General features: G+C 44.6%; 1 protein-coding gene across 3 annotated transcripts in view; it reads right to left on the bottom strand.

Annotated features, from left to right (window-relative positions):
- Positions 1 to 2,827: 2,827 nt before the first annotated feature.
- The window catches only part of RAB11FIP1 (RAB11 family interacting protein 1), a 28,195-nt gene continuing 18,259 nt past the window's right edge, over positions 2,828 to 12,763 (bottom strand). For 2 of the 3 annotated variants that reach the window (XM_072763520.1, XM_072763521.1), the window contains exons 4-6: positions 10,459 to 12,339; positions 9,577 to 9,685; positions 2,828 to 3,235 (exon numbers count right to left, since the gene is read on the bottom strand). In XM_072763520.1, the coding sequence (XP_072619621.1) occupies positions 3,017 to 3,235; positions 9,577 to 9,685; positions 10,459 to 12,339 (2,209 nt within the window). In that variant the 3' untranslated portion in view covers positions 2,828 to 3,016. The remainder of the gene's footprint in view (positions 3,236 to 9,576; positions 9,686 to 10,458; positions 12,340 to 12,763) is intronic. The other variant, XM_072763523.1, reaches the window with a different exon arrangement.

The following is a 12,763-nucleotide window of genomic DNA, read 5'->3' as shown; positions in this document are numbered from 1 at the left end:
GAAATGCAGAGTTGAGGTTGGTATGACTACTAGGAGGCTAAATTCTCCACCTAGGGCAATTAATCCGTCAGCCTTGAGGCATCATCAATTCGTAGTTCTCAAAAAGGAAATACAAAGGTCAGTTGGGAAGGAGGGAAGATCCTGCCTAATTTAACATTAAATTGCCTCTGGCCTTCAATATGGTATGGGACTGAGTGTCATGGGTCCTCCCTCCTCTCTGCCCTTTTGAGCTCCTGCTGTTAGCAAAGCTGGACACCACACACACACACACACACACACACACACACACACGTATCCCATCCGTGTGCACACATACCTCCCACTCAAGGTCAACAGCTCTTCAGCATGGCAAAGGTCAGACTTTCTTGTTCCTCCATTTGCCCCCCCCCCCCCCCCCCCATGAGAGCACACAGGAATAAAATAGAGGGCAGGAAATGTGTCAAAGTTCAAGGAATGAGATGATGGAAAATAGGCAAAGGAATGACATTTTCCTCAGGAGGCTGACCTCCCAACTGAAGTTCCGATTTAATCTGATGCTTTCCTAAAGTACTAACTGCTCTTTCTGGAGGCAGCCAGGCAAGGCCAGGAAGAGAGATGCTCCTGCTTCTTTCTCCAGAACACAGCTTTCTCCCAGAGTCCTTCAATCAGGTTAGCATTTATAGTAGCTCAAGGCAAGTCCCAACTCTTCTCCTGTGGGTGGGTGCACGCCCTCAGACACATGCCAGTTGTAGGAGCTCCATTGCTCTGATTCACCAACCCTTGCTAAAGGCTCAGAGCAGACTTTGCCTAGATAAATCCTCCCCCAAAGTAGAGTCCTTGAGGACAGCCATTACCTAATGCCCTCCCAGGCTATCTACTTTGAGAGGTACAGGAATGCTATATATTAGATTTTTTTTCCCAGCAGTGGTAGATGCCAGACACCCTTGAAGTAAATTGTCCTTCATTCTCCAGAGTTCCTAAGTGCATTTCAGAGCACAGGAATCCATTCCCCTACCCAGATGTCCCTCTCAAACACTGACCAAGTTACATACCTGAGGTCCTAGCAGCAGATAATATCTCCAGACCAAGCACCTCTTGTGAGCAATGCAGGTCCCCACACCAACTCTTCTAAGGAGAAATCATTCAGAGCACACCTGACCCCAGTGCCCTTGGGTTATCACAGTCAAAATATGCTTATAAGTAAAAAATATACTGCAGAATGAATATATACATGTACATTTTCAGAGCTGAGGTGAATATCTGGTTCTCTTTATAGGTATGTAAATAACTTTCATAGCACTACAAAAATACAAGTCCTCTGAGAAGTTTACAGTGGTCCCCACTTCTGTAAGAGAGTATTAAATAAAACAGCTATAGGTAATCAAAAGCTGATTAATCAAGTTATAGTATCATCCTTCGGATTAAAGTGCTCCGATATAACTAACATTGCAGCAAACATGTGCTCCTGAAAGGGGTTCTGTTGACAACCATCTTGCCTCCTCCGGTACATAGAACAAGAACAAGAACGTACAGAAGAGACCCCCAGCCTTATAACCGTTGTTGCCTCGAGCCCTGCCCACCATGCTGGCCTGTGATCTCCTCTCCCCCACTCCATCCCCAAGGGAGCTCAAGGCTCTGAGATGATTCTGTGACAGCCACAAGCAACACAGAAACATTCTAATTCCAGTATTAGGTTCCGAACAATGAAACTACCTGAGGGACCCAAACCAGGGCTATTAGTTCAGAAGTGTCCTAGCTTTTATTTTTTTTTTTTTATTTTTTTTTTTTTTAAAGATTTTATTTATTTATCCTTGAGGGACAGAGAGAGAGAGAGGTAGAGACACAGGCAGAGGGAGAAGCAGGCTCCATGCAGGGAGCCCGACGTGGGACTTGATCCCAGGTCTCCAGGATCATGCCCTGGGCCGAAGGTGGCGCTAAACCGCTGAGCCACCCGGGCTGCCCGTGTCCTAGCTTTTAAAAAAAAAAAAAAGAAAAGAAAAGAAAAGAAAAAAGGTGTGTCTGTCTAGATTTAAAAATACCGCCAACCAAAACTAAGTGTTATCTTCTTGCTCTTCATAATTTTATAACAAGGATGATGGAGGAGTGCCAGGAAGTGTTGCTGAGGAAATCAGGGAGCCAAGCAAAGGCACTGAGGGAACAGGCCACAGGAGTCCTACTGAAATCATTCCATACCTGGTGGAAATGAGTTAATAAATGCTTGGGTCACCCGATCCCTTCTCAAGGCACTGATGGGGCCACACCAGCCAGCAGGAACCTGGCCACTATGAGACTTTGATCAACCCTTATTAAGTGAGTGCAAAGTGACACATGCCCTCTTCTACTTCTCATGTCTCCACAGACAGGCCCTATGGATCGATAAGGAACACGTTGTAAGGCTAAAGAGTAGTGGTAGCTGGTGTTTAGAAAAGGCAGCTTGTTCAGAATCTACAAGGCACACTCAAAGGCTTTCTTTAAACTCCCCTGCTTCGGGCAAATCAAGACCAAGCCCAAGAAGCCCAGAAGGTTTGCACATGATCAAAATTTAGCACCTGCAGCCAAAAGCCACCCTAAGCTACTAAAAAACCAAGCAAGTAAGTGTAACGCAACACCAACTGCCCCAGTCCTTCTCATTTCACCCCCTAATTTACTGACTGGGCGGGGTGGGGGTGGGAGTATGTATTTTAAACATCAATATTGAAGAAAGAAAACCCCCATGTTAAATACCCGAATAACCCTGCACCATCTGAATCTCTGGACAGATCTTTTGACCACATCTCTGGTCAGAGAATAAAGTACTTACAATATCGTTAAAGGCACAGTGGCATTTAAAAACAAACCCCTGGAAATGTACAGCAAGAGATTCATTGTAATAATTAACCTGGCTTTGGCTGGTGGAGCTGACTCTTGCCAGATAACACACAGGGAGGCAGATGGTGACTTGGAGCCTGAAGGCTGGTTATCAGGCATACGGAGTCCCTGACCTCAGGAGCAGGTAGAAACAAACTCACAGAACAGTCTCAGTGTCAAGGGTGACGGTTCACATCTTTCCTGCCTTTTTGCCGACCTGAGCAGGAACTCGGAGGATGTTGGGGGTTTCTTCCATGACCCTGACTAGCAGATTGTCAATGTAGTCTTCCAGCTCTCGAACCTGAAACTCCTTCTTGCTTATTGTCTCCTTCTGTTTGAGAACCAACTGGATCAGCTCATCATGGGTTAGCTGTGCATAAGCAAAGGCAGGGTCCGAGGGGTTGTATTTCTTTAGAAGGGGGAGAAAGGGAAGAAAAAGCGTAAAGTCAGCAAAAAAGGCAAATATCTAAAAGAAATATAAAAGAGGAAAATGTTATTAGCGATCGGGGTCTCCTGGGAACGTATTTTCAATTCAGGTGGAAAACTGGTTAGGGACAAAGGACCGGAGAGTAAATGTTTAAGGCTTTGCAGGCTACATATGGCCTTTGTTGCCTGTTCTTTGTTGTTTCGTTTGTTTCTGTTTTATGACTTTTTAAAAACATAAAAACCATACTTGGCTCATAGGCTACAAACCCCTGGATTAGACTCTGGCTTTGAGATTTTAGGAAATGGGATTTTGAGATTTGGAAGTCTGTGAACACTAGGAGCTGGCACAGTGAAATATCAATGCGAAGCTGAGAGCCCCAAGCTAAGGTGGCCCATGAAGAAACCCTAGTGACAAAAGATACGGGAGATGATGCTCACCTGCCATCACCCCAGGTAGTCACTCATCCCAGACTACCTGCTGCTTCCTCCACTACATTCAGCAGGACTCCATGGTTAGGTTGATGCACTGGCCATTCAGAGACCCCACTTTAAGTCATTTCACACTCAAGAAATATGTTAAGTGCCACCACAATGCATCACCTAGTCATCACCCTCAGACGTCATGGTGTACCCTATGGGCACACAGTGGCCAGAGCCAGGGCTGAGCTGTACCACTCTTGGCAAGAGCAGGAGCCCTAAGGAGTTATTCCATCAGCATTTATAATCTGGGATGACTGGAACCCAACTGCAAAGTGACCAGGCCCAAACCATGAGGAAACACAAGATAAGGACTGAATAAAAGGTACTATGTTGTACCAAGTCTCCACTTGGAGAAACTAAGTCAAGAGCAGAATCATCATTCACTCTTTTGACAACATAATCAAAGGCCCTGCTCAGTCCAGTGACGTAAGCTGCCTACCCACTAGCTAGAAATCAGAGGGAAATCCCATCCCTCTTATCCTGGCTCAGAAGGAAAGCAGAGTGCCTGTATTACTGGCTTAGAAGCACACCCTGACAGGGCACCCAGGTGGCTCAGTGGTTGAACATCTGCCTTTGGCTCAAGGCATGACCCCAGGGTCCTGGGGAGCTCCCAGTGGGGAGCCTGCCTCTCCCTCTACCTATGTCTCTGCCTTTCTGTGTGTCTCTCATGAATAAATAAATAAAATCTTAAGAAAAAAAAAAAGAAGAAGAAGAAGTACACACCGACATTTCTATGCACAGAGCAAGTTTTCACCTAACACAGGCTGCCCAGAAATAGGTGAGATGTTGGACTACTTTTTTGAAAAACCACTTCTCCCTTAATCCTTTTGTTTTTCAACTTGTTGAAGGCACACATTCCTCTGGACCTCAATCATCCTATTTGTAATGCTAAAACAATCTTCAACCAAAAAGTTGAGTGTCTGGAAAAGAATTCTGGAGACTGGGTGTACAATGTGAATGTACTTAACACTACTTATCTGTACACTTAAAAATGCTTAAGATCTCTCATGCACTGTTGGTGGGAATGCAAGCTGGTGCAGCCACTGGGGAACAGTATGGAGGTTTCTTAAAAAATTAAAACTAGAATCGATCCAGTAATTCCACTTCTAGGTATTTATCCAAAGAATATAGAAACACTAATTGGAGAATATATATATGCATTCCTATGTTGGGTACAGCATTATTTACAACAGCCAAACTATGGAAGCAGTCCAAGTGTCCCTCCACTGATGAATAAGGAAGATGTCACCTGGAGGCAGGAGCAGGCAGATGCTCCTTGAGAGTAGAGACCAGGTCCCTACAGTGCCTTACACGGGGGCACAGGGGTTTGGGTTCCAGAGAGCTGGGCAACCAAGAGCCCACAGCTACATAGGAGACTGGAACAAACTTCAAAGATGGGGAGTGATATGTCAACTAGACTTTGAATTAAAATTAATTTCCCCAGGGGAACCTGGTTGGCACAGTCAGCTAACTGCCTTCGGCTCATGTCATGATCCCAGGGTCCTGGGATCTCAAGTAAATAAATAAAATCTTTTTTAAAAATTAATTTCCCCCAAAAATAACAGAATTCTGTTTTTCACTATAAAGGGAATGTTTTCTCATAATGGAAAATCTCAAAGACAGAAGAGAGAAAAAATTATCATGTAACTTCAACACGTAACAGTTGGGTTTCTTATTTCTTCCTTGGTTTCTTTATGGTATGTTTTACAACTTTAAGCATCATGCAGAATATGGCTTTCAAGTGTTTTAAAATTATTTTATGAGCACTTTCCTATCATTAAATTTTAGCAAAAATCATTTCTAATGGATACTTAAAAACTTTTTAAAAAGATTTTATTTATTTATTTGACAGAGAAAGCAAGAACACAAGCAGGGGGAGGGGCAGAGGGAGAGGAAGAAACAGACTCCCCACTGAGGGAGCCTGATGCGGGGCTCAATCCCAGGACCCCAGGATCAGGACCTGAGCTATAGGCAAACACTTAACCCACTGAGCCACCCAGGCACCCCTGGAGGCTTAAAATTTCATTATATTTTACTCATCTCTCTATTGCTAGATATTTAGGTTGGTTTTTTTGGGAGGGTTGTTTTTATTAAAATGCATGAGCATAAATCTTTGATCATATCTCTAAAATATTTCCTTATGATAAATGCATGGGGTTGAAAAGGCATGTACATTTCATGCCTTACAAACTATGAAACAGCTATTTAATCTGGATATCATAATCCAAAGGAAAAAGTACATAAGTCTTTGAAATCATTAGGCAATCCTAGATATGTGATGATTTAAAAAATTATAAAACAATCCAGCATTCCAGAAAGTGAGCAACAGCCATGGCGAGGAAGAGGTACAAAGAAAATACCCATTAATTCAAGAAAAAACAGTGCCCATTGTCACAGATTTCCTTCCAGGATTTTCACATTGGATGTTCCCTCCTGTAGATGTAATATTAATGACGTATATTCAAATTTGTATCCAACTTTTTCCATTATTAACAGGATAGATGATTTTTGGATCTAGTTGGCTATATTATTTTTAAATGGAAGTGTTAAAGCCACCTGGGTAAATAAATAACACTCCTAAGTTATAAATCATCTATAAGGGGTGGAGGCCCTAAAACAGTAACCAAAAGAAAAAAAAAAAAACCACTATAGTAATGATTCGGCTAGCTTTTCATAACTTTAGCTATGCAATTTCTTTCCCTAACCTTTTACTTTGCAACATTCCAAGGAGTAGTTACTTTTATAAATATTATTTATGGCTTAGTACAAAGCATCTATTATATGGAGGGCCACGAGGAGTCTCTAGGAAACTTTCCATATATACTCAAAATATTAAAAAAAAAAAAAAAGGAATATTTACTAGGTATGGTCCAGAACTAAGCCCTTTGTTGCAGGCAGTCAGAGGGGCAGCAGTTGGGCTTACAAATCATGAGCAAAATAAGCAGCAGTTGCCTTTGTTTTAAGGCAAGTTATTCTCTCAGTCAGGGCCAGGAGATAAGCCCGCGACTAAATGAGCTTTGAAGAATAAATAAAATGGGAGCCAAGGGTCTTGGTCACTTCCCGAGAGCTAGGTGTTTGTTTCTCTTTGGAGCCCAGCTGCATTCCACAGTAAAAGGAAGAGGGGATGGGAGGCTGCTCCATGACCCTGGTTTTCATTACTGTCCCTTTTATGCTGTTCTTTTGCCTGGTTTCCTGATAAATATCATTAGCTCCAGGAAAGTACACGCACCCTCTTCTCCACACCCACAGACACCAGCCAAATTGAGCCGGGCGAGTCATGGTGCATTTTTAGGCTGGGGCTAAAACACAGCAGGTACACCATGCTGGCTACGGCAGATACCTCTGAGAATGAGGCTCACTTACCACCAGCCCCAGCAGCATGTGGCACAAGGGAAGAGAAGGCAAGGCGGCTGGAAGATGCTAACTTGTTCGCATTGACCATCTCTTACCACTACTCAGCCTCTTTACCTGAACCTCAAATCTCCAGCTTTCAGTGAGCCTTTCACTAGCTCCTGGTGGCAGACAGGCGATGGAGCCAGAGATAGTAACAACTAACTGGCACTTTAAAACTGCTTGCAGGAGTAAAGGAGACACAAGCAAGAAGTTTCTGTTCTAATAACTCAAAAACTACTTGGTATCTTACAGTACAGAGGACTGTAAAACCCCTGATTGAATGAAGTGTTTAGATGCCATCGACTAAAACAGAAATAAAGTTTATTTCTACTGATGGTGGTCCCCAGTAGTCAGGAAATTCCTCTCCACATATTTGAAATGCAACGCATCCTTGCCCACCAGTCCCTCAGTAAATCATTCTCCTCCAGCCCACGTGACCAATGAGTCAAAGCCCTGAGGTTTGCAACAAGACAGTGCTCTAAATCCTTCTGATTTTAGAACCAGAAAGGGCAGGATAGAGACACTGCAAAACAGAGACCATTCGGGGGGTTGGTTTGGTTTGGTTGGTGGGCAGGAGTTCTTTTTTTAAAGTTAACCCAAGCTTTTTTTTTTTTTTGGTATATTTTTTTTTATTGGAGTTTGATATAAGCCCAAGCTTTTGAAAGAGAAGAGATCCTCTAGACAAGCGATATTCTTCCTGGAAATTTAGCTTAAGGGGACAAGTTCAATGCAAGAAATTGTTGACTACAGTGTTATTCACACTGAAAAACAGAAAACCACCCAAATATCCAATAACAAGGGAACAGTTAAGTAAATATTGCTATAACCATTTTAAAGAAAAATTAAGTAGTAACATGCAAAAATGCTTGTGATCTACTACTGAATGAAAAAGAACAGTGTTTCAAACACTACCATGTTCACCAATGCATATGAAAGCCTGGGAACAAAAAGTCGGTAAGGAACAAGACACTTACGTCATTTGAAATTAGTTCCCCACGAATTTCATATTGATTGTAAATCATTGCAATTTCCCCCATTGTAAATGGGGGAAAATAGTAACTTTCCACTAGAGAACCTCACAGACACCTCCTAAAGTTGGTCATCAGAGTTAACATTCCTACTACCGCGACAGGCGGACATAATGTGCCTCCTTTTATGATGCACCGAGAGGGACCCGCGCTTTTCGAGGTTAATTCCTGCCAGGATTGTGTGACCTCAACCAAACCATGAGGAGACAGCAGACAAATCCAAACCGAGGAAAATTCTACAAAATAACTGATAGAAAGCCTTAGAGAATGTCAAGATCTTGAGAGACTTTAAGATGGCTGGGGGAGCTATTCCAGGATAAAGGAGCCTAGAGAGAGAGACAGCAAGGAAACAGCAAGAGATCCTGGATTGGATCCTGGACTGGAAAGAAAAAACAGGAAAACTAAGGAGCACACTTATGAGACAACAGGTGAAGTGCATGTATGGGCTACAGATGAGAAAAGAGGATGACACCAATTTTAAACACCTTGATCTTGATTCAATGTCCTTATTCTTAGGAATTCCACACTTCAGTATTTAGGGGTAAAAGGGGCATGAGGTAGGCAACTTACCCTCCAAGGGTTCAGTCAAAAGAAAAAAAAAAGATGTATATATAAAGAGAGAACAGACAGGGAGGGGGAGAGAGGGGGTGAAAATGATAAAGCAAATGTGGTAAAATGTCAACAACTGATGAATTGGGAAGAAAGGTTTATAGGGGTTCCTTGTACTATTCTTTGCAACTTTTTTTAAGTTTGAAATGACTGCAGAATAAAGTTTCAAAAAAGTATATCTAGGCAATGATTAACAACCACAAGAATTTTACGTTCTTGCCAAAAGATAAGAAAGGATATGTGGGAAAATGAAAAATCCCTGATTGGAACAGACCAGATGGTGGGTCATATCTTCTTCTTGCTAGAAAGAAGCGCCCCTATCAGTCACGTTGCTTGAGATACAAGCAATCCACCATAATTAAGTAAATATGAGGAGAACAATAATAATCCCCTGGGAAGTGTAGGGACTTCCAAAGATTATCCAAAGACCCAGGGTCAAGTGGCTCCTGGTGTTACCTGCTGCCTTAAGGAGGTATATATAATGGTGACTCTAGAAACTTTTTTTTTAAAATAGATCCTGAGTAGCACGCCTACTTCTTGGAGAAGACATACCTTTTTTTTTTTTTTTTTTTTTTTTAATATAAGACCTACATGAGCTAATTATTTTCTTTTTTTTTTTTTTTAATTTTTATTTATTTATGATAGTCACAGAGAGAGAGAGAGAGAGAGAGAGGCAGAGACACAGGCAGAGGGAGAAGCAGGCTCCATGCACCAGGAGCCCGACGTGGGATTCGATCCCGGGTCTCCAGGATCGCGCCCTGGGCCAAAGGCAGGCGCCAAACCGCTGCGCCACCCAGGGATCCCGAAGACATACCTTCATCATGGTTTCGTTGATCAAGTTCTCACTGATGATGGTGGCAGTGCCCAAGCTGGAGTTCGCAATCTTGGTGGCTGTTGTGTTCATTGGCTTCACGGGATGAAGTCTAAAGAGAAGAGGATAGGATCCTTAGACCTTTCTGCAATGGCCAAACCAAGAAACTATCCATCTCACGGACGGCAGCCAGTGAGACAGACAGGAGGGCAGAGTGGTGATACGTTCTGTGCACGCCTGCAGTCTCACACACGCCAGTGTTCCTGTGGTAACGAGGGCAGTCAGCACTAGGCCACCACACACAAACCAACCAAGCACACCCGACAACCAGATGTCCGGATGTTCTCACAAGACCCTTGTCTCATTATCAATGTCAGAAGAACACGAGACACAGCCTCTTATTTTTGAGGCAGCTACAGCCTAGGACTGTCCTGTGTGAGTCCCTACAGAGCCTTCTGTTCCTCCACAATAAAGAGTTGGGAACAAACAGGCCAGCTTTACCTTGGGCGGAGCTTAAAGCAAGCTTCCAACACTGCTACGTTCTATCACTCCATCTCAGTTGGTTTCTGATACTAGGAAGGTACTGGTCACAAGACATCTCTGTGATCTGAGAGCCCCAAATCTGACTGTCCAGCGTAATTCCTAAACTATCTCTAAAGACTAATATTGCATCCTCCCTGCAAATGCAGGAGTGTCTTGAGAAGGTGTTCCCACCACTGGGCAGACCCTTTAAAAATGAGCCTTACCAGCAAAATGTGCAGGAGGTACCACCTGGATATCCATGCAGCTAGAAAGCCCTTATCTCTATAGGCAAAAGGCAAAAAGGGCCGTGGGAAGGTGGGGGGGATCGCTCACATTGACAAAACAATCTTCCCCGACTCTCACCTGTGCTTGGCTGACCCCGTTCCTGTGCTTGGCTGAGCTGAGACTGGCTGTGTCTCTGAGGGTGAGACCCAGGCCTGAAGAAGCGGCTTCCTCTTGCCAGAATTTTCCACTTTATCAGCGGAGCCCTCTGCTGTTGCTTTTTTTTGAGATTCTGCTGTACTGGTGTGGTGAGTGTCAGCATGTGGGTGGCTGGGGAAAGAGTGTGTAATAGGAAAGGTCTCAGAAAAGGAGGGGCTGGGTACAGGAGAGTCGAGGGCTGTATCAGGAGGCTGGCTGGGCCTCCCATTTCCCATCAGCTTTTCCTTCTTGCCACAGCCAGGACCTGGCAGCTGTTTATCCAAGCCTGAGCTCTTGCCAAGCTCTGGTTTATGAATTCCTGAAGCTGTAGTTGGCTCTGAAGAGGCCATAACAGATGCTTCGGGTGCTTTTGACCCAAGGTCAGGCAGGCTCTCTAGAGGCGCCGCCCACCCATCTGCCTCGCCCCTCGGCCCCTTCTGCATCTCAGGATCGGCATGTGACATGCTCACGGAGGAAGGTCCTACTTGCAGGGCTGCCACCTGGGCTGTCTCTCTGTCATCTTCACCCTGATCCACCCTTTCATCATCTGACGCCACTTCAGGAATTGCAGGAAGGGTTAAGCCCAGATCAGCCACGACTGGAGAGTTAATACCTGGGATAGAGTGAAGGCCACTCAGGGGATCGGACAATAAACCTTCGTGATCACTGGCTTTGCTCTGATTTTGAGCCATAGGCGTATCGTCTCGCTCAATCCTTAAGAGTGGGATGTCTTTCCCTGAGCTTGCCTCACTCACGGGGCCTTCTGAGACATACTCCTTGGAAGAGGGGAAGTGAAGGGAGTCTGCCATGGAAGCTGGCACACTATGCTTCACTGGCCCGGGTGCAGACACAGCTTCCGTCTCTGTGACCTCTGCGTGGAAACACCCAGCAGGCTCTCCATCTGACAGGTTTCCAGAGGTGGCTCCTTTGTGCGTCACCTCTTGGCGATTATCTCTGTGCTCTTCCACCAACCCAGTGGACTCCTCTAGCTCCTCTTCCATAAAGATCTCCTCTGAAAATGATACACGCTTCTTGATTTTCTTTCGGCTTTCGTCAACATTCTCTTTGTGTCTCTGCATCACAGAGCCAAGAGTGGGAGCTGATTCTCCAGACTGAAGAGGGGGTGCCGCTTCTTTAATTGCAGAAGTCATGCTGCCCCCCTTAACTCTGTTCTCCCCAAAAGACCCAAATGGATGCTCTGAGCCTGTGTGTTCCCCCATCAGAGGCCTCCATGCCGGGCTCTCGATCTGGCCACTTCTGAATGAAGGAGCAAGTGTTACTTCTTGGGTCTCTTGAGACGAAGGGGCATAGCCTTGTTCTGAGTGGGGAGCCCTCTGAACTTCTTCCTGTTGGCCCATTTCAGGTTGCTTCAGGAGAGACCTTTCTGAGTCATGACGGACGGTGCTCTCCAGGCCTATCTCACTGGTCTTCCCCATTGGATAATCTTCCATTCCCTTCCATGCTGGAGTGGGGAACTGTTGGAAACGTGACCCCGAGGCACAAGAAACAGTCTTTGGATCTTGTGTTAAACTCTCTCTTAACAATTCTGCCTTATGGAGCAAAGATGGTTCTTCAGGACTGGCCTGGCCCTGGTCTGTGGGGGGCCAGTTTTCAACTGGCGTGGATGTGGAAATGGGAGCCACAATGGGAGATGAGAAAGAGAAGACAGAAGGAGATTCAGAGGATGGTGTCTCTGCACAACGCCCCAATTTAGAAGGGACAGGTGTCTGGCCAGAACTGGACAGAAGAGCAGAAAAAAAGAGAGTAGAGTCAGGGGAAGAAGGAAGCCTGGCTGTGGCTGGAGCCTCTGGAGACACGTCCAGTCTGCAAAAAGGACAAAATAAAATCTGCAGGTCAGTTGCAGATTCATTGTGAGAGGCGATAAACACTTAAAAGATAAAGGTGTTCCAAAGGGGAGAGCACTTTAATATTTGGGGCAGTATTTTAAGAAGTTAAAGAAGGAACATTAATAACACATGAAAGGGACACTTTTATCACCAAGCACATCTGCCACACAAAGGGCTGCTGCAACACAGAAAGCTCCAGGTAAAGCAACAGCCTACAGTCTCTTTTGGTGATAAACAAAATACATCGAAAAATTTCAAAGCAATAAAGGATGCACTCAGGGTAACAGGCACCAGTTTTGAAGAGGAACAGTCTGCGTGCATGTGTGTGTGTGTGTATGTGTGTGTGTGCATGTGTGTGAAATCAAAGTAAAGCAGAATCTCAAAAAAAGTCTCTACCACCC

The sequence above is a fragment of the Vulpes vulpes genome, chromosome 7, assembly GCF_048418805.1.
Source record: "Vulpes vulpes isolate BD-2025 chromosome 7, VulVul3, whole genome shotgun sequence".
Taxonomy (NCBI): domain Eukaryota; kingdom Metazoa; phylum Chordata; class Mammalia; order Carnivora; family Canidae; genus Vulpes; species Vulpes vulpes.
This window is presented reverse-complemented; position numbering and strand designations above follow the sequence as displayed.